The sequence below is a fragment of the Haliotis rufescens genome, unplaced genomic scaffold, assembly GCF_023055435.1.
Source record: "Haliotis rufescens isolate VD_foot unplaced genomic scaffold, xgHalRufe1.0.p SCAF_11, whole genome shotgun sequence".
In the NCBI taxonomy this organism is placed as follows: domain Eukaryota; kingdom Metazoa; phylum Mollusca; class Gastropoda; order Lepetellida; family Haliotidae; genus Haliotis; species Haliotis rufescens.
Window position 1 is genome coordinate 1,549,880 of NW_025963791.1, and position 22,564 is coordinate 1,572,443.

The window sequence follows — 22,564 nt, forward strand, 5'->3', positions numbered from 1 at the left end:
GGACGTCATTTCATTATCAATAGCATTGTACGATGTGGGATGTGTATGGGCAACCAGAGGCATAGAGAAAGACAGCGCGTTACGCTCCGTGTTGCCTTACCCTTCCTCGTCCAACCTCCATCACTCAACAGTTTGGTCATGATACACATAGCCTTTAAATAACAACGAGCGTTTCGCTGTAAAAGATCTCACATTCACACGTCCGCAATGAAAAGTGCACTACGATGGAGTTCATGGACAATTTTAATGGAAACGTTTGGTAAATTCGCCAAACGGTATGCATGAGTCACCAAATGTGGCATTGTGACTCCCTCATGCCGTAAATATTAACCAAAATGGCTGAACGACTGAAGAAATGTACATCCATTATTCGTGCAGCCATCGTTCGTAGCCTGTTTTTGCTGCACATTACCTTGGCAGTCTGGTTGCTGGCCACTAAACTCTCTGACAACAGCTACCTGTCCATGCTGGTTCTAACCATACCACTTCTCGCAGAAACTGGATATACCGTCGTTTTCCGCTGTGGGAAGGAATATCTGTGGTAAGCAATTTCCAGAAGGTGTTTGGGTTTTTGTTTCAAATGCTTATGTAAAAATCCAAATTAATTTATTATTATCTATGATATAATTATATTATTATTATTATTGACAGATTAAAATTTAAAATGCAGCAAAGAGGGTTTGGTTGATCCTGGCACAATCAGGCTGGTTAGGCTCATTATCATCTCAGGGCCCTTGCCCCCTCTACACGCAGCCTAGACAGCGAATGGGCCCGGGACTTCTCACAGGAAGCGCTGCCTAGTCAAACCCACCCAGAACATTTCGGAGAATGTGAAGACTCCCCAACACTGCAGACATCTGCATTACCCAGATCGTGAGAAGGGCTGTATTCCTGACAGCAGGCCCGGGCCAGACAGCATATACCAAAGGCGGTACCAAACATAAGGCACCGAGAACAATGGGGAGTCGTACAACTTGGTACTATGGGTGCAAGCGTGACACTTCGAAAGCTAGGTCTGCATATTTGCCATGTTTTCCCTGAAACATCTTTGGCAAAAGTGTATCCATGTGAAAGGGATTATGTTGACAAATAAATCATTATAATCTCTTTCGGACAAACTTTCTATTTGAGGCTCAACCCTTGCATTATAAGTAACCTGGTGGGTTCCGGGATAAAATAGGTTCCCTCCCAAGGTCACGAGACAACTAACTGGATCTGGTGGTCAGGCTCCGTGAATTGGTTGATTGCATATCATTGACCTCGGCGGCGTGGTTTGGTTGCTCTTAATGTCAATCATTGGTCTGTCTGTCCAAACTTAATTATTTCCAGGTTGCTATATGGACAATTGCTGGGAAGATAACATTTAAACAAGTAATGCCATAATCATTGTTTATCATATAATGGGTAGGTTTCTCGGCAGGATAAAGCCAACGGATAAAAACGATATCCGTTGGGGTCATGGCTTCGCCCTCGTCATTCAGCGATCGAGTCAGAATTAACCATCGGGAATCTGGATAAACTACAGGGATAATTGCTATCATTATCAAAAGAACAGTCTAATATACTGAAAATCAGTGTGTACCTGTGACGTAGCTAAGGCATTTTATAAGTTTTGGCAACTTTGGAGATATAAATTTCGAAACAATTTTGCGAGGGCACGAGGCCTAGCCAAGCGGGATCAGTAGCTATACCTGTGCTTGTAGACCTCTGCAGCTTGAAACCTTCTGCACAAATTAAAATAGTTGGATTTGGCCGAAATATGTTTGAATTGTTACCCTGTGACGTAATAAATATTAATGCGCGCATTCCTGGAAAACTCGTAATGTTTCGGTAATGTTTGTGAGAGAGGAAAAGCGATTTTGAAGCACAGAATTAAAGAATGACATTATATGATAAAGAGGTTATCATGCTTGTGTGTTTGAGGATGGTACATATCCTGTATTAGGAATAAACACTATGTATTTAGCTCGCCAAGGCTCGCTAAATACAATGTTTATTCCTAATGCAGGATATTTACCATCCTCAAACACACTCGCGTGATAACCTCTATGGATTGTACATGAAACAGTTACCGTGTACATGCACCACATAAAACCCAAAACGGTGTTATGTATACTCTGTATACTCATAGTGACGTTAAGCCATTGTACGTGTTACATGGCACGTGACCTTTAAGTCAATAGTATCAGGGGCTTCCACGGTGTTTTCGTATTTAGAAGGCCATTTTTTACATACGGGTATTTATTTTCTCCCTAATTAATCAATCTAATCGTGGCAGCCACTTTAGTTATTTATTATTGACCAAACATCTTATGTCTGTTGTGGAAACACTTGACAATACTTTGTTTTGAGTAAGCCGAGTCAGTGTGGCAACTGATATTATTCAAAGGTTATGTTAATATCATTACCTTAAGAGGATTATGATTGTAATATCGCTTGCGTCAGTAAACAGATTACCGAATGGATCATACAAAGGTGAAAACTCCCATGTGGTTGAATGAAACATTAAGGCATATATTCATCAGGCTTCTATTATTCGGGGAGTGTTTATGTTCGAGGTGAAGAAAAGCAAACCAGTGTTTGTTAACCGACCCTATCATCCCATTCTGATAAATATATGACATCAACGCCAGAGCATGGTTGTCTGCGCGCACAGATTCTGCACATCAGTCAGATAAGACCCATGTTGACATACGATGCGGCACATCAGCTCGTGAGATCACTTATCCTATCAAGGTTGGACTATGCTAACAGTCTGCTTTTTAATATCAAACAGGATCTATGTAGCAAATTGCAACGTGTGCAGAATGCTGCTGCCAGATTGATATGTAGACGAAATAAGCGTGCACATGTCACTCCTTTATTAAAATCATTACACTGGCGTCCAATAAGATCTAGGATTGAATACAAAGCCGTGTGCATTGCATACCAGTGCTACTATAGTACAGCACCTTCCTATCTGAGTGAACTTCTTACCCTACACCAGCCAGCACGAGATCTCAGATCAGCACATAAACTCCAGTTTAGTATCCCTATGGTCTCACTCAAAGCATTCGGCAACAGAACTTTTGCTCACACCGCATCTGTGCCCTGGAATTCCCTTCCAGTGGAAATTAGGCAATCTCCAACTCTGGACACTTTCAAGACAAAACTAAAGACTTATCTCTTTAGATGTGTCTATGACCCTTTGTGAGGCGCTATGAGCGACTACGTAGACGGGAATGGCGCTGAAGAAATGGACTTTATTATTATTATTATTCCATTGGGCGTAATTGGATCTCTGTAAATAAATAAGGGACCATCTATTTCATAGTTGAGGAGGAGGCAAATTGCCCCAGGAAATGCTTGAAAAAAAAATTGATTATGCTTCAGACTGTTGGAAAAAAGAAATTGTTAGTCACAAAAACATTGATGCGAGACGTTTAAACATTTCCACTCTCCATACAAAATACCAGTACAACCCCATATGAATGGACCACTGAAAATCAGTGATGACACCATGTGTTTGCCTAAAAGGTAAGCATGTCCTTCCCTACCGGTAGCACCTGCTATGCGACGTCAACCTGTAAACAAACCAGACAATCAAGTGATCGATGAACCACAAACCTTGCTGATTTTGTTGAAACTAATAAAAACGATATGTTAATTTTGAATTACGTCTGCCGTGTACAAGTGCAGGGATTTTGCTGCTTATGAAAAACGTTAAGAAATATATTCGTTTGGAACACCGTGTAGCGCAGTCTCCGCCCAAATATTTCTTTTGTGGTTGACTCAGCACAGATAAATGCTACTGAGCTTATGATGAAACTCGGGGACTTCAGTCCATCAGCAGAAGCATTGACCCATAAAATTAATAGTTTGGTGGAAAATAGCCAAACGTTATGTTTTGTGTTAATAGAGTAAATGAATAGATTGTTTGATTGTGTTCATCAAATAAGTAGTTTGTTGGATACAGCTTGGAAAAATGTAAATTGTTCTAACAAATGAATGTCTAAAATTGTACACTTCAATAAATATAAAATGGTTGGCAAAAGAAAGTATAGGTCGAGTTCCATGATCGATAAAAAATAACAAGAAGAGGTTTTGTTGTGAATTATAATATAATCTAGGGAGGGGTAACAAATGATTGATCAACCACAGTTTGAATGAAATTGTGCAATCACAGGTAATGTTAGCTCAAAGTTAACAATGGTGGGGTAAGAAATTTCATTTTCAAAAGTCTTAAATGTCACAAAAAATTGTCAGACACACTACACGTTAATTGTCGACACAGTTGCCTTCAATAGCGTGTATGACCTCCAGCTGCCTCAATGCATGCTGTGATACGCCGCCTCAGTCTCCTGATGACGTGGACTGGAATCCGTTGCAACTCGTCTCTAAGGGCCTCCTGCAATTCTTGTCTGTTGATGGGAGGCTGATGGTGTGCTCTCATCTGTCTGACAAGATGGTCCCACATATGTTAAATAGGATTCATATCGGGTGAGTGGGCAGGCCAGGGCAAAACGTCAGAAACGTTAGAAAGTTCCGAGTCAGTCTTGCAGCATTGGGCCTGGCATTGTCGTGTTGAAACAATGGCCCCTGCTGTTGGTTTTGTAAGAACGGAAGCACAACTGGCTGCAAAACTTGGTCTCTGTACTGCACAGCGTTCAGGTTTCCCTGTATAATCACCAAATCAGTCTTCTGATCTCCACAAATACCGCCCAACACAATGACACCTCCCCCGCACAATGGATAGAGCTCTCGAATACACGCCGGAGCCAAACGTTCCCCTCTGCGTCAATAAACTCGTTCTCTGCCGTCATTTCGAAACAAGTTAAACCGACTTTCATCAGTAAACAGCACTCGACGCCAATTTCCCAATTGCCAACGTCAAACCTGCCTCGCCCATCGCAGTCTCAGGCGTCGATGTAGAGCAGTCAGTACCATTCCTCGGGAAGGACGATACGCTTTGATTCCAGCAGCACGAAGTCGTCGTAGTTCTGTACGTTGGCTAATGGGATGTCCCAACGCTGTTGCTGCCGTCGCCGTTACGAATCTGTTTCGCAGGTGAATGAGCCGTATCTGGCCGTCTTCCAGTGGTGTTGTCACTCGTGGTCGTCCGGTTCTAGGCCTGTCCTGTGTCCTCCCTGTATGCCTGTACCGTTGAATCAGCCTGGCTACTGTCAATGGTGTACAACCAAACCTTCTGCCAATTTGGACCTGTGTTGCCCCCATTTCGGCCATACCGATCTCTCTCTCTCTCTCTCTCTCTCTCTCTCTCTCTCTCTCTCTCTCTCTCTCTCTCTCTCTCTCTCTCTCTCCTGTGACAGTCGTGGCATTTCTATTGTGTGCTTTCATCACGTGTGGTAAAACCCTGCAGACGAACGCATTTATACTGCTAACATGCACATGCAGTTTATGCCCCAGGCGGGAAACCTGTTTCACCATTTATTTTGTCACCGCACGAGCGCCGTCAAAGGTGGCGCGTTCGGGTGAGGTGGTTTTTGGTACCTGTTCCTGGGCAGTCATATTCCCAATACCCACTTTCCACTAGTTATCGCTGTTTTTAGGAAAATTACAAATTGCTAACCTATACTTTCTTTTGCCGCTTAGTTTATGTACCATTTCTCATTTTCACAGATTCATGATAATAAATAGGTCTTCTTCCATGGGGGACTTTGATTTCACAAGCACGCTAATCGTCGAAGACATTTTGTCATTGTGGTTTTCATCCAACAATAATCTGCCACGCTGTGATTTGACTTTCACCTCTATTTTGTCTTTTTACACCCAATGGAATCTGTTACGTCAGATACTCGCGACTGATTATTCTCTGGTGTTGACGATATATTTTTTTATAACTATTCAAAGCGACATTAATTCCGAATTTGCTCCCTCACACGTGTTATTGCTCTATGTCGAAAGTTATTTTGACCATCTATTGTTACGTAACGGTTCATATGAATATTCCTATTGATCCATGATGCAACAATATGATTATTAATAACCCGTATATGAAAATATAATGACATGTGTATAATGATGAAGTATAGTAGTATATGCATCATCACAAAAGTCTTTCATTCATACCACATTATTATCTTGCACCATCAATTACAGTGTAAGAAACCGATATTTTAATTTCTGGTGAAGGGTGGTAGGAATAAACAATGATTTGTTCCTCGATAATGCATGAAATAAATTCTTTAGGTTTTACCCTCAAAAGCAATTGTTCACTTAATGCCACCCCCGATTATAAAAAGGTTGACCCTTAGATGACCTTGGCCTGTACGTTTGTTTGATACACATCACTGAATATATTTCAATAACCAAACCAGGTGGTCATGGTCTACAATCGTTCCCTTTGTGTCGGACAACGGGACATATGATGGTCGGAGTAACATACACATAAAAACACAGTGTAATATGTGTGTACAAGTGTACATGCCCTATTGTCCAACGTCGGAAAGTTGACGTCTACACTGACCTACCATATCGCACACGTCAGTCGTACAAAAGGGTCAACATGTGTTCTAATGAAGTTATTTCCGATAGACACTGTGCATATAATTTCGACACGTAGATACGTTTGATCCGAACATTGGATGTTAATTCACCTTTTGATAAGGGCTCCAATTGTCGTGCACTTTCCGAATGCTGTTTATTCAGTGGTGCGATTGCCTTCATTCCTTCGAATCAAATATGGGAGAGTAAGTGATACGGAACAACATAAGAAAGGACGAGCGATTACCTTAAGAGGTCATGAAGCTTGAAAATCAGGTCCATTATTCCTAGGAATAATCAGATTATTGTGGACGGACCATTGCCCCAGCATGTATAAGTTCTGACGTCGGACACGCTCGTAGTTAGTAAGTTTCGACGTTCGCGTAACTACCAGACAACACAGTGTTGTGACCTGGGCGCATTTGACATGGTCTTTGACAAATTGCTGATTGCTGTTACCCTCATGAAAAAAGCATTACTTAGTAGCTAGTGTCTAGTTTGCGGAATCGAGAATACTGGAGCGGATGAGCAGAGTTTCGACATATCCTGCAGATTCAAAATGAAAATATCTTACAGACTCAGGACTTTTCTATCGTCATTATTTGTACGATTGATGCTTCTCACGCACACGTTAATAGCATGTTGGAGAGCGGCATCTTCCACCAACAATGAATACTACTGGCTGCTGGCCGCACCGATTACTTTGCAACTTATTGAATTTATGGTGATGGTCACGTTCAGGAAAGGAGTCGAAGGATTATGGTAAGCTCCTTTTGTTTTGAATAATGACAATAGTAAAACTGTTTCATTGCCATATTTAGAAGTTTGCTAAGTAATACTAACGTCAAGATGGATGACGACTTCTTTATTCTATTACGATAATCCTTATGTCGTTTTCAAGCAAAAATAAAGGAGTTGTCATCCATAAAATGTTTTGTCATTACTGACAGTCGTAAAAATGATAAATCGGAATTTACCATTTTGAGTGTGATTGGTTAAGCAATAGCCTAGCAATAGCCTAGCTAGCATGTTAGCATAAGGGACACCACGAATGGAAGCAGAACCAGCACGAGGAACGAACGCTTCCTCTATTCTCCGCAAATAGTGTGCCAGAGGGTTTCGCTTTGGCCACACTTTTTAATTTGGTGTTTGGATTTTGATAGTGAAAACTTTGGTAGGTAGGTCCAAAAATAAATATATATAAATTGCATTGTACGGGATTGTTTAATCATCTAAAAGTTTGTTTTTAATGTGTAGGTGTTAAACTTGGACTGGTTTGGGTCCTTACATATAGTTTTAACCTAAAATCTTGTAATAACGATCGTTGGAATTTATTTTTTGTTATAATAAAACCCCATGAATTATTTTTATTGTCACCGCAATCTTTACCGTCAGCGGTATAAAATAACCTTTAGTCTGATTTTTCCGATTCCGAATAAAGGCGGATCTGTAAACCAAGCATAGAAATGTAAGGCGATTTGGGTTTGTTTATTATAGGTTGAGAGCCACTGTTCAAAGTTTCTTTAACAATCAATTAATCTGAGGAAATAATAATCTGTAATAATTATAATATAAGTTTATCTGTCTTGATTCTGTGTAAACTATTATTATATTGACAGGGAAATTTACTCAGTTTTGAACGTATGTTATCAAGATGTCATTAAGTCTACTGTTGAGACAGAACAGGTCCATGGCAGTAAATGCTTCTCGTTATAGCCGATTGAAGTAAGAATCAAGTTGGCGAAAAGTGTGATTTGGCTAATTGTGTCTATCGTGCCCCGAAGGATTTGATTTCTTGTGCAATCTCCCACTGGGCTATTCCGATTCAAACTTTCATAATTCATGGTAATTTACATTCGTCCACATGTCTTATGTCGACAAATACTTTGAGGTTTCTCTAATTGATCAAATTTAAAGATTTCCTTCGTTTGGAATACAAATATTCTTTTTCTTAGGTTTTGATTTGTAGTGAATAATCAGTACAGAAACCCTAACGTTTGGATTAAACTGAACTGGTTATTACAAAGGAATATTTAAGAAATGGCCTGATCCTTTGTGAGAAAAAAGCCTATTAACTGTACATAAACAAAACGATCATAATGTGGTTGACCTAATTATAATGTTTACATAATTCATGTCACGATCGTGTATGTTAAGAAGGCTGTGAACGTGTATGTTTCCTTCCTTTTCATTAAAAAATAGTTTGAGATGATTTCCAAAGAAGTAATTACAATCTTAACGTCACACTTAAACACGGTGAAGCAAGCTGTTACTATCCAATTCGCAGTTTAAGAATTTAAAATTTATTGTATATATCCAAGATCGGTTCCAAATTCAATTTAGCGCGGTTAAATCAACAGGTAACCTAGCTGTACATTGAAAACAGAGTATGTTTATCTCCTGATTGTCTATACTCGCAAAGTTCTGAGCGTTATTCAGTACAAATAACATTATTAATATGTATTGTCATGATAATTATGTCCATGACGCCAACATCGTATGTATCTTGTGTACATGGCCAGATGCCAAATATGGCTTGAGTCTGTCTGTTACGAGACAGGGGTAAGTAAAAATACTGTATGGACAAAGGACATACCACGTACGTTGCCAGTTTCATTTCCAAGTAATAATGATAGCTATAGCAGGAGGTAGAACGCCTACTGCACTTCAAACACAGACACAGGCATATCGTATCAACATACATCATTATTGCTAGTAGTTTTTGCAGTAATAAAAGCTTAGGTGTGATGAATGACTTTTTCGCCTTTGGTTGTCTATTGACAGTGTCAGGGGCAATTGTTTGTTTGACTGATGAGGTTTTATCACGTAATGGAAATACGGCCTTCGTAGTGCTTGCTTTACTGGCAAGTTCACAATATCCTGTATCGGTGTGTCAATAACCTCAACGATTTACTTGACACCAGTTATGTATTTAGTGAGAAAAGGTGTCAGGAAACAGAATTTTTTATCACTCACTGAATTGATGAGAAGCTACTGGTTCTATGGCGGGATAGTCATCAGTGCGGTCAGGGGTTGATGGGCAAAGCTTGAATAGAATCCTTGGATGACGTACGTAGTAATAATGACAAGGACAAGTGGAATCTCTATCGAAAACTACATGAGGTTTATCGCCTTTTTCACCGTGCAGGCAGGTTATACTTGGTTTCCCATTAGGTCCACATGATTCCAACCCTGGTCTCCGGCCAAACTCTTCAGCCACAAGGCTATCTCGCCACCCTCTGTGGTGGGAACGGTATTGACCATGAACATGTCACGCTGGTGTAGGTTCCTGCGCCTTTTAATACGTTTTTAACATGAGGTGTGCGCCGACCCTGTCTTGACTATCCAGGATATGGAGGGAGTTATTTGACGCATTTGTACAATCTATGGAGGCAGACTCTGCCTGAAGTGAAAACTCCTACTTTCCCAGTGAAGTCATCCGTATTTACAGATTTACAGATGTTGGGTTCTCAGGGAGGAACGACAAACGCGGGAGCAGGGAGACGAGCCTGCCACTTGACCGGCTGTTTATTCCGACTGTCGCATGTTACATAACAGCACGTGATTGCGCTTACCTGCAACTAATCGCATTACAAGAGCGGACATCTGTTGGCCTGTCATAATATTATACACTAGCTTGTTTAAAACTACTGCGTTTCAATTACAGATATAACATCCGCCCCTCCTAAATTTAAGTTACTTTGAAACCAAAATAATAATCTTTGATAAACAACATAGTCCACGGAACTTCATAAAGTATAAGTAACTTAACAATGTACACTGACTCTTGTAAAGTACTAATAACCCTGTGACTTGACAAGTCAGTCATAATGAAAACATTGTTAAAGTAGAAAGTGAAATTTAACTAAACTGAGCTTTTTTTTTCGACACATAATAATACTGATAACCTGCTGAAGTATTATAGTCCTGATACAAGTAACTGTAATTCACAGCTAAATCAAATGCCACCTTGACACATAGTTCACTGCAAATGACAGTCACAGTTCACTCAAATGTCACTTTGACACAAAGTCCCTCAGATAAGACGGTTGCTGCTTCACTCTGGTTGAACGACGAAGTATGGGTGCTACAGGCGATGTCACTACCGGCGTTTCCTCCCCCGGTTCAGACATATCTGGTACACTTGAAACATCCCCTTGGATACTTTCCTCATGGGAATCTACCTGTGATGTGTCAGGTAAGTCTGATTCATACTCCTTCCTTCGTGAAGACTGTGATTCTAGCGGAGTGTCTGAACGTTCAATCACGTCCCTTCGGGGTGAAGATAAAGACATCCTGCGTCTGACATGATCCACATGCCTTCTGACCCATCTTCCATCCGTTAACTTGATGATGTACGACAATGGACCAGTTACACTATCAACTTGTCCACTAATCCACTTTGGACCTGAAGCAAAGTTCTTAACCCACACCGAGTCATTCACTTGGAATGCCCTACATTTCGTTAGAGCTGACTGATCCACAAGTTTTCTCTGGTTCTTTTTCACCTTTGAGGCAAGGTTTGGAAACATCAAGTCCAATCGCGAACGCAATCTGCGTCCAAGAAACAACATTGAAGGTGATACACCAGTTGTAGACTGTGGTGTAATTCTATAAGAAAATAGTAACCTATGTAGTTGAGTTGCAACTGTGTCACCAGTTGTCTTCTTTAATCCATCTTTTATTATTTGAACCGCCCTTTCTGCTAAGCCATTCCCAGCCGGGTGATGAGGGGATGTTGTCACATGTTCAACTCCATTTCTGGACATAAATGTAGCAAATTCTTCCCCAACAAAAGCTGTAGCATTATCAGTTACAATAATTTCTGGTATGCCATAAGCTGCAAACATCCGACGCAGCTGGTTTATTGTAGCCTTTGCATTTGACGACGACATAGGTGCACATTCGATCCATTTGGAGTAGGCGTCAATCACTATAAGAAACATGCTACCCATGAATGGACCCTCATAATCCATATGCAGTCTTTGCCAAGGTTGAGAAGGATACTCCCAAGGGTGTAGGGGAGCTACACTCGGACAATTCCTGTCTTCCTGGCAGGAATCACAACTGTTTACTGTTGTTTCTATGTCAGCATCTAGATGCGGCCACCAAACATAGCTTCGGGCCAAGCCCTTCATCCTGGTGATTCCTGGGTGGGACTGATGCAACTCTGACAATATGACAGATCTGAGTTTCAATGGAATGATGACCCTCGAACCTCTCAATAAGCATCCATCCATCACACTGAGTTCAGAACGAACTCTGTAGTACGGCTCATAGTGGTCATCCAACTTATCACGCTGCGGCCAACCTCGGATCACAAATTCTCGAACAATAGACAATGTTCGGTCCTTGCCAGTCTGGATACTTATGTCTTTAGACTTCAGAGGGCATGTGTCCAATTCCTGAAGCATTAAGACTGTCATGTCTTCCATAGGCTTCCCTGAGTCAGGCGCTGGCAACCTGCTCAATGCGTCTGCATTGGTATGCTGTGTACCTTTCCTGTGTACAATTTTATAGTCATATGCAGTCAACAACACTGACCATCTCTGAACTCTTGGAGACACCATCTGTGGCACTGGATTATTCTCATTGAATAATGACACCAACGGCTTGTGATCTGTCACGATCTGGAAATGACGTCCATAAACATACTTATGAAACTTTCGCAGTCCAAAGATCACACTCAGTCCTTCACGATCAAGTTGAGAATAATTCTGCTCTGCCTTAGTCAGTGTCCTTGAAGCAAAACTTATAGGTCTCTCCGAACCATCAGGCAGTTGGTGAGCCAACACAACACCTACTCCGTAGGGGGATGCATCACACTGCAGTAAAAGTGGTTTGGAGCTGTCAAAATGAATCAAGACATCCGAAGACTGAAGCAAGTTCTTCGACTTCTCAAACGCTTTTTGTTGAGATGTACTCCATGACCATTTCACTTCTTTTTGTAGCAACTTGTACAAGGGGGAGAGAGTGTCAGGCAGATTTGGTAGAAACCTATGGTAGTAGTTCAGAATACCAAGATAAGCTCTCAATTCTTTCACATTTTCAGGGACCTTAGCTTCCTGAATTGCAGCAATCTTTTTCTCCACTGGATGCAAACCTTCACTGTCAAGTCTATAACCAAGATATTCAACTTCATCAGCCATAAAGACACACTTGTTTCGTCTCAAACGTAATCCTGCTTCTGACAATCGATGAAGTACTTCATCCAGAATACGAAGATGCTCACTGTCGTTGATTCCAGAGTTTATGATATCGTCGAGATAACCCGCTGAGTAATCGAGTCCCTGTAGAATACTTTCAATCATCCGTTGAAAGATAGCGGGTGCCGAAGATACTCCAAATGGCAATCTTGTGTACCTAAAGAGTCCTTTGTGGGTGTTAATCACGACATATTTTCGCGATTCTTCATCCAAGACTAACTGTTGATACGCATGACTCATGTCAAGTTTGGTGAACTTTACACCCCCAGATAGCTTCGTGCACAAATCTTCCAACGTCGGTATTGGATATTGCTCCAATTTTGAAAACTGATTCACAGTCAGTTTAAAATCTCCACAAATCCTGACAGAAGAATCAGGTTTAATGACTGGCACAATGGGACACGCCCACTCAGAATGCTTGATTGGCTCAATAATGCCTTCACTCAGCAAGCGATCAAGTTCAACTTCTATCTTCTGACGTAATGCATACGGCACAGATCTAGGTTTGAAAAACTTCGGAGTTGCATCTTTATCCACGTAGATGTGAGCTTGGAATCCCTTAAGTGTTCCAAGACCTTCCTCAATAACAGCTGAGTGTCGTTCAAGAACATCATTAAGTGTCAAATCTGTAGATTTCATAAGGTTCACCGAAACATCCCTCAGGTCAAAGTTCAAAGGCTGTACCTATGTACGACCTAGAAGATTGGAACCATTACCCTTGGCTATGGAAATCGGTAAGGAGTAAGATCTCTCCTCGTAAGATACTTCCACAGTAGTATAACCGTTCAAATCTACTTCCTGTCCTGTATAACTTCGCAGGGGTACTTGTGACGTGTATAATGTCGATGACTGAAGGCCAATTCTTTGAGCCGTCTGCTCATTCACAATGGTCACTGGGCATCCCGTGTCAACCTCAAACGTCACTGGTGTGCCATTAACATCCACTGTAATGTAGTAGGGGTTTGGGTAGTTTGGATCACCTTTAGCCGAAGGCTGAGTACTAACATGAAATAGCGAGTTCTCAAACAAGTCTTCCACACTAGCACTGCTATTACCTGGGCCACACGAGTTCACCTCACTCACTACAGCATTCACTTTCTGTCTTCCCTTGAATTTAGCCTTAGAATTCTGTTTCTGCGGAATTGATTCTTCTGACCTGCAGACTCTCACAATATGGCCACGTTTTCCACACTTATGACACTTCTCATTCTTATAAAAACACATGTGTGGAGCATGAGTAGTTTTTCCACATCTAAAACAAGGTTTGTTATTTCCAGATCCAACATGAGGCCTCTGGTCTTTTGTAGATTGTGCTGATGGTTTACTGCGAAACTTGTGTACTGAATGTCCCACAGTTTTATCACCGTGAAGATCCTGTAGATTCTTGTCTGCCGCCTCAATTGCGTTAGCAATTTTCAATGCACTACTAAATGTTAGAGCAGTCTCTGACAACAACTTTTTCTGAATATTGTCATCACAAATACCACACACTAACCTGTCTCTCAACATGGCCTGTAAAGACGTTCCAAAATCACACCCGTCAGTCAACTTTCTCAATTCGGCGACATAAGCAGCTACACTTTCACCAGCCTTCCTATTCCGTGAATGAAATTTAAATCTCTGTACAATTTCCGATGGTTTTGGCGTGAAATGTTCTTTCAATAAAACCACCAGCTGGTCAAACGTTTTCTCGCTAGGTTTCACGGGCTGAACCAATGCTCTTATCAACTGGTAAGTTTCAGTTCCACATGACGCTAACAGTATGCTTTTCTGTTTGTCTTCGTCTGTAATTCCGTTTGCCACGAAAACATGTGTCAGTATCTCACACCATTCCTCCCATGTCGACTTCTTTGGATTAAATTCAAACAATCCACAAACAAAACCCGTGGTAGCCATAATCTCTGAGCTGAAGATAGTGACGGTTATAATGCCTCAAGAAGAGCGAAACAAAAGTCAATGTTCATCTATACCGCTTCTCCTACTTCACACTGACGGGTGAAACAAAGGTCAGCAGACCACGTGCTCTTGGCTAACACACTCGTCGCAACGAACACACCTCGTCAATGTATCGTCAAACAGCCAGATAAACGTACCAAAATTCCTTTACATATACTTCATAGCTACCTTGGATCCCATCCTCGTCGCCAAAATGTTGGGTTCTCAGGGAGGAACGACAAACGCGGGAGCAGGGAGACGAGCCTGCCACTTGACCGGCTGTTTATTCCGACTGTCGCATGTTACATAACAGCACGTGATTGCGCTTACCTGCAACTAATCGCATTACAAGAGCGGACATCTGTTGGCCTGTCATAATATTATACACTAGCTTGTTTAAAACTACTGCGTTTCAATTACAGATATAACAACAGACACCATAGTTATTAGGCAATGTCCATTTTATTAGATGTTCATGTTCCCGACAGTACTCGCCCGGATGTTGGGGTTCCCCGAATATCCGGGTTTTACTGTTCAAGGTTCTGAGACGGAATTATTTCATTCATAGACAATCATAGACAATCTTGTCTCAGAGAACGAAAGTATAGTACATTGTATTAAACACATATCTTATTGACATAAATGGTCAACGGGATTGGGCATAAGTTATCTGACTTATGTGTCCCATTCCCTAACATTTCAAAGAAACAAAGAGAAATATATTTACACGAAACACGTTAAGGTTTTTTAACATAGTGTTTGGAAGAAGAACATTAAAATAGATGAAATGTCTCACACATTATACTGGTATATACACATATAAACAAAAATACATAAATATATAAGGACAAATACACGTGCATGCCTACTTATAAAATTACTCACTCACTCTGTATATATTTATTTACATACAATATAATTATACAGACAGACAGACATTTACAGACATCCACATACCTGTATTTATTATGCTTAGACAGAGGCAGACATAGGGACCCTTTATTCATATATAGGCATGCAGTTTATACACTATTGTCGCAATTAATAGTAAGTGGTCGCAAAGCGACATTATATCTTATGATAATGAGTTACGCGGACAGTGTACAGTTTTTCTTAATGCTGTTAGACGTGTATGTCAAATGCTAGCTCTTCAGTTGGCGGCTAAGAAGTACGGACGTGGAGCTCCAATAGTTGTTCTAGTCATCTGTTTAAAATTTGACAATGATGCTGTACTTCGCTGAAATAACCCCGATGCGACGTTAAATTTTGACTTACTCACTCTGTATTCAGAGGGGTAACACATTCCACAGTTCGATTGAAGATGGTATAAATGAATGCTGGTATGTAGCTGTCCGTGCATGCGGTATATTCATACTGTTCTTATTTCGTAACTCATATCTACGCCCAGATGTTTCCGAGAGATAGAAGCTCTAAGAGCGGCATTGTTATTAATATCTGCAAAGCGATTTTTACAATGAGTGAATAATATGAATGTTGTTTTGTGCGTGTTAAACTTGACTAGCCAACTATTGGCCCAATTATTGAGAAGCTCTAGATCACTGTTTAATTTGTGTTCTGTGTGAAAAGATGATGTACTAATGGAAGTATCGTCTGCGAAAAGGCGAGTAGAATTTCTGGATTATCAGCGAGATAATTGATGTAAACTTAAAACGAGAAGGGACCTAAGACCGAGCCCTGACGGACACTGGCTTTAGTAAGTTTCAAAATGAAAAGCTGCCATTTACAAAAACCTTTTGCCTTTTTTAGTTTATGAAGTAAACCTTTATGCCAAACTCTGTCAAATGTTTTCGATACATCACAATACTAGTATACTATACAATAATATTCATGAAAGGTATACATTCTGTGTTACTGTTGTAATTAAACTAGACCGAGTAGTCGCAATATATGTATGCCCCATCATAATTATTAATTTATTAACATTAATCCTGCATCATAATAAATTAAAAAACTAGAGGCTGTAGACAAGGAGACCCCGACATATTTTTTCTTTGTGTAGACATATTGGCTAGTATAGTGCGTAATAATAACAGCATGAAGGGTATGTATGTGTTATTAATAGTGAATATAATATTTCACAATATGCTAATGACACCGATTTTATTCTAGTAAAGTAAATCATCTCTTGAAGCTGTTGTTGAAACCCTTGATATTTTTGCTGCCATTTTGTGTTTAAAAATCAATTATGACAAACCCAAGTGGTATGGATTGGCTCCATGAAAAAAAGTGATGTTAGATACTTACCACACATTGATTTTAAGTGGAACCCCACAACTTTTAAAGTGCTTGGCATTTTGTTTAGCACAAATGTTTTAGAAATAGTGCAACTTAACATTAAATAAAAACTTTATGAACTGCAACAAATAAAGAATAAATGGATTAACCGAATTCAAACCCCAAATGGAATAATGCCCCGATCAAGTCATTATTGATCTCCAAACTTAAATATCTGTTTTAACTCTTCATAATCCCCCTGAAGCCTTTCTAAAAGAATTAAACACGATGTGTTCCATTTTTTATGTGGAATCAAAAATCAGACAGGATAAAAAAAAAATACTATGCTGACCCATTCTGGAAGGTGGGCTGGGTATGATTAATACATTTGAATATGTGAAAGCTTTGAAAGTAACATGGATGAGAAAGCTTACTCTTAAAGATCCTGAGTGGAAATGTAGTCTTATTGTCAGTTGCTCTAAATGTGTGAAGTTTAATCAACATGGATGTGGATTTCTCAAGAGAATACTTAAGGACCTGAATAACCCTGGGGGGATTGCTTCAATGCCTTCAATGACTTTTCAATAAAAGTGAAAAAAGAAAATGTCCAAGATTTCTTGTCTGAGCATATTTTTGATACTATTGACATCAAAGTGAACAGTTTGTTATTAATCATGGTTTCCTAAAGGTATTACCCAGATATGTGATGTTGTCAATGAAAATGGAGATTATGTATCTCTGGATGATTATGTATCATGATTATGTATCACCTGCATACCTCGTTTTTACAGTATTATAGTATAATAAATTCTATAAGAATATAATTGAAAAAAATGTCGAAATTTCAAAAGATAAAAATGTACAATGTGCTGATAACTCTCCAGTACTCCAATTGCTTTGTTCTGTAAAGAAAGGTTCAAAAGCATATTGTTATATTCTATGCTCATCTAAAGGTTATTGTAGAGCCAAGTCTTGGTGGCAAGCTGAGTTCTTATCTGATCTTGATTGGCCAATCCCTTTTAACAAAACTGAGGGGGTTTCAATACAGGATAATCCACGGGATTTTAACAACTAACATTTTTCTCTGCAAAATCAAAGTAAAGAACTCTGATGTATGTTTATTTTGTATTGAAGCAAGAGAGTCCATCTCACAAATGTTTTGGGAATGTGACTTTGTACAAACTTTCTGGTCACAGTTTATGACATGGTTGTCAGGGGGATGTAATCACACTCATGACCTTAATCTTAGTAGAATTGATCATTTTTGTTTGTAAAAAAGATGTAATGACTGATGGGGTGTATAAATGTAAGACATAAAATGCTCTACCATGTTTTGTACATTTTAAGAACGATTTAAAAATGGGATACTATACTGAAAAGACTATTCATTTTAGTAAACATTATTTTAATGAGTTTTGTACCAAAAGGGCCATGTATCATGGTTTATTCGAATAAGAACACATACTAATTTCCTCTTTGTTAGAGAAGTTATTTTTACATTATAATGTATACAATTATGAATTAGACATTATCTAATATGTGTGAATGGAGAGTGAATGTTGTCTTTGTGTTGTCTTGTTAAGAAAAGATTTTAAAACCCTGTATCTTGATTAGAAGTTCTACGTGTTTTGGGGTTTTTTTGGTTGTTTTTTCTTCTTCTCATGTTTAGCTCTGTAATTCCCCTGGCTATATGTAACAGGGACACAGGCATAAAACTATCAATTAAAAAACAAAAACAAAAAACAACAACATATAAACATTCATTGTGCCATTTGGTTAGTACGACGTAGGGCCCGGGTGACAATGCGAGGCGTCCACTATTTTCTATGCCATTTCCATTATAATAGAACAAAACAAAAGCTACATATTGCATATAAATGTATTAGCTTAAATATATTTGTCATGTCACATAAAGGTGCAATGTTACACTGGGCAAGAACCCCCGACATTTGGACCTAACACTCTGTGGTGAGAATGTCTGTATCAACCCACTGTGTTGTGGGTTATCATGGTCGTTAACATTGCTCAACTACGTAGACAAATGACGTTACAGTATATGTCTATTATTCCCTTCATCGTTGCAGGTTCTGTCCGTGTTTCTTCTTTTACCTACTGAGCACAGTCCCCGCTATCTGGATCCTGGAGCTGGACCGACTGGCACGGTACACGGAGATCTACGAGAGCAGCAACAGCTCCAGCGTTGAGTCACTGTCTGCAATACAAGGGGTTCGTACATCATTACATCTACACCAGAAATATGATACATTGAACCCCCGGATCCCCGTTTTCCGGACAGTTATGACAACATTTAAATTTTCTTATGTAACACCGCTCTCAGCAATATTCCACAATCCAGCTAAATGATGTTATTTGCACCAGGTAATTTAACCAGTAATTTATATCATCAGCAACGATACACGCCGTCAGGGTAAGATGACACGCAATAACCGAGCCTGACCACCCCCTATCAACATCCAAACTTAGAGAACCTTTAGGGACCATCAACAGTTTATTGAGTATAGTTCAGGACCTTAGATATTAGACTGCTGTCAATAAGGAGTCTAAACGGGTCTTTTCAACCTTCTCAACTGATATCTTACAGTCAGGCTCGGGGACTTTGTTCATTGTGTGTCATTGTAAGGAAAGTTGCTCAAAGTATCAATCAAAGGTTGTCTCTGGCCCAGATTCGATTGTTTACAGACCGCTGTGAGATTGCTAGAATATTGCAGAATTGTTCAAATGTTTGTTTGATGTTTTACATTCGGACCAACGCAACCACTTTATGACACGATTACTACATTGTTGCAGGTATCATTACCCATTACACTGAGTCCAAGCCTCTGGATGTCAGTCATAGAACAATCCTTTCTGTTCCTCATCATCATAGGCCGATGGATACTTCCGCGAGGGGAGCTAACTCGTGACAAACTTTCGCAGCTGCTTTTCGTCTACATCGGCATGGCATCGGACATCATGGATCTATTTGTCCTGTTTGAGGAGCCCGACGTGCGCAAGGACCGCATCTACACGTACGTCATCCTCGTTCTCTGGTCCATCAGCCTGCTTCAGTTCTCAATCGTCCTAACAGCCACAAAAAGTCCAAAAAAATCTCGCCCGGCTTTGGTGCACCCTGAAGATGAGTTTGAAGAAGAAAAAAAGAAAACGTGCGGCTCATGCTGTGGGTGCTTGAAAACCGAGATTTGGAGTCTCCTTCTCTCGTTTTTGATGCAAGACGGCCCCTTCCTTACGTGTCGACTGTACGGCCTCATCCGTTACAATCTCATCACCTACAGCATCATCTTCTACACCTGCAAGAACCTCTTCGTCGTCATGCTCCTGATCTACAGATTGCTCGTGCTCTGCTGCTTTGAAAATGAATCTGAGACCGACAAGGCTGCTCACAGGGCCGTGAGGAAAGCGGCAATGGTCAGGGGTATGTCCACACGTGCAGCCAATGCGCGGATCGCATTGGTCGAGGAAGACTACGCCAATGGCGGCAGCAGACGACAGGGGGCCAGGCGGAGTAAAGGTCGCAGTATGAACAGCCCAACGACAAACCAAGGCCAAACACGCATCGTTGAAGTCGAATGAGGTTAAAGATTGTAAAACTACACTTTTCGCTTACTGATTACACCGGTTGTTTGGGCAATGTTAACGTTGTTTCAGAGTCATGGCCCTGGTAGCATTTGGGCCTAGTAAAACTGAAAGATCCGCCAAATTTCTTCAGACATGAAATTTGTGTATCTTTTGTGCCGTTACATAGAACAGTGTTAGCTCAAGATATGCGCAAACCTAGACATCATGGGCTGTTAGAGGTGGCCAATTGTTATTCTGGTCGTTTGGGGGCGTGTCGAAAATATTCTCAGTTTATTTTTAACATGTAGATACAACCCTCAAAACAAACCAAAATAAGACGGAAGATGTGTACATTGCGCCAGCTATGGCAACAGCGAGTAACTGCTCTTTAAAGAGGGACGAAGCTGGGCCATTTGGCAGTTGTAGAAAGTTTGTTTCACGTCGTTCAAAAACACATTTGTTTTCTGCTTATTCATTTTATGGTGCATTATTAAACTAGCAGTTTGAGATTTCCTAACTAACAGAGACATTGTCTAGTTTTCTCGCACTTTTTACAATGTCTATACCTTGTGTGGGCTGAGGACGTGTAGCTGTACAAGCCCTTCTGTCTATAAGGCAATGCTCCTGATCTACAGATTGCCCATGCTCTGCTGCTTTGAAGGGCAATGAAGAGAGCGGGACGGAGCCTGTCAACAGCGCTATCTGTAAGGCAATGTGTGTCTATGTATATATACTCCTGGAAAATGTTAAGCACACCCTCTTGATGGCTTTTATACATCCAGAACTTTCGTACATATTTTCGAAATAACTGCATTTGACAATGAAAGGCGACGTTTCGGTATAGATCCTTATACCGTTATACGGTTGTCATTGACAAGAAAGGCATTATAAGGATCTATACCGAAACGTCGCCATTATATTAAAATAAAGAAGTTGTTATCCATAATTTGTGTCTACTTTGTTAAGGTTGCATGATTAGAAAACACATTCGGACTTTCACTATCGTGATCTCGCTCTGATTGGATGAAAGGTCTTTCTGACGTGACTGGCATGTGCTCAGATCTACGAGTGTATAGTGGTAGCAAGGAAGCAGATGAAGCAATTGGAAGGGCGTTAAAAAACTACAGTCATGAAAAGTGACAGAGTATTAGACGATTGTCATTGGTTGACGTGTTTCAATATGAGTATATCACGTTTTAACTGAACACAAATCTGTTTCCTCAGAATGGCTATTTCGTATGGAAATATATTATCCGCGTGCATATATAGCCCATGTGTGATTGCGGGATATGTGTATAACTGAGACAGTTTAGATACTTGACTCAAGCAATTTTATAATTATTTCCTGGTTTGTTTTCAAGTGTCTCTTCAATCTTCCGGATTTGAGGGCTACAACGTGCTGTAACCTGCCTCGGGTACCTGGGTGCCGGAGCAGGGACGTCCGAATCAGCAGTACACTGTTATATTTTCCGTCCATTCATATTGTGATCCAGATGTACAGTTCCGCTTAATATATGCTTTATAGCGCCTTATAGTGCTTGATGTTTTCGCTGACTAAGCACTACTGACATACGCTGATTATAAGTTGTGTTTTGGCCTTTTCTATAAAATGTTTCTTTTTCGTTTGAAAAAGTAACCTAGAAATATTTTGGGGTTTTTTTTATCGATAAAGCAACGATTACTAAGGTCACGCCCACTAACGGTATTCTGTTTCCTGATTTGTTGATAACAGCATGGACAGGGCTTGCTGAATGTCACTGATTCGCATTTTCGTGTACAGTTTTTGTTTTTGTATTTTTATGATTAAATATGCAGTATGTGAAGTTACTATTGTAGAAGTATTTATTTATAAGAATTGACTTCAATATGTTTTTGCGTTTATGGAGTAAACATCGGTGTGCGCACATTCAGTAACATATAACATGTAACATATAAACATACAGACCGCCTCAGTGGTCTAGTGGATAAAGCGTCTGTCCGAAAAGCGGAATTTCGGGAGTTCACCGGCCGCGTCATTCCAAAATATGGGACTTGTTGTTACCCTGCCTGATGCTCGGCATTCGGGAGAACTGGTCGGCTCGAAATCCGTAAACTGTGTCTGATTGGGTTATTCATGATAAACTCCTGCT

General features: G+C 40.2%; 1 protein-coding gene across 1 annotated transcript; it reads left to right on the forward strand.

The window, feature by feature from the left end:
- Positions 1-6,865: 6,865 nt before the first annotated feature.
- On the forward strand, positions 6,866-22,258 carry LOC124144612 (transmembrane protein 26-like). The gene is made up of 4 exons (XM_046514099.2): positions 6,866-7,245; positions 18,944-19,085; positions 19,668-20,451; positions 21,797-22,258. Exons 1-3 carry the CDS (start codon positions 7,043-7,045, stop codon positions 20,448-20,450), a joined length of 1,128 nt encoding a protein of 375 aa, XP_046370055.1. The 5' UTR covers positions 6,866-7,042; the 3' UTR covers position 20,451; positions 21,797-22,258.
- The last annotated feature ends 306 nt before the right edge of the window (positions 22,259-22,564 follow it).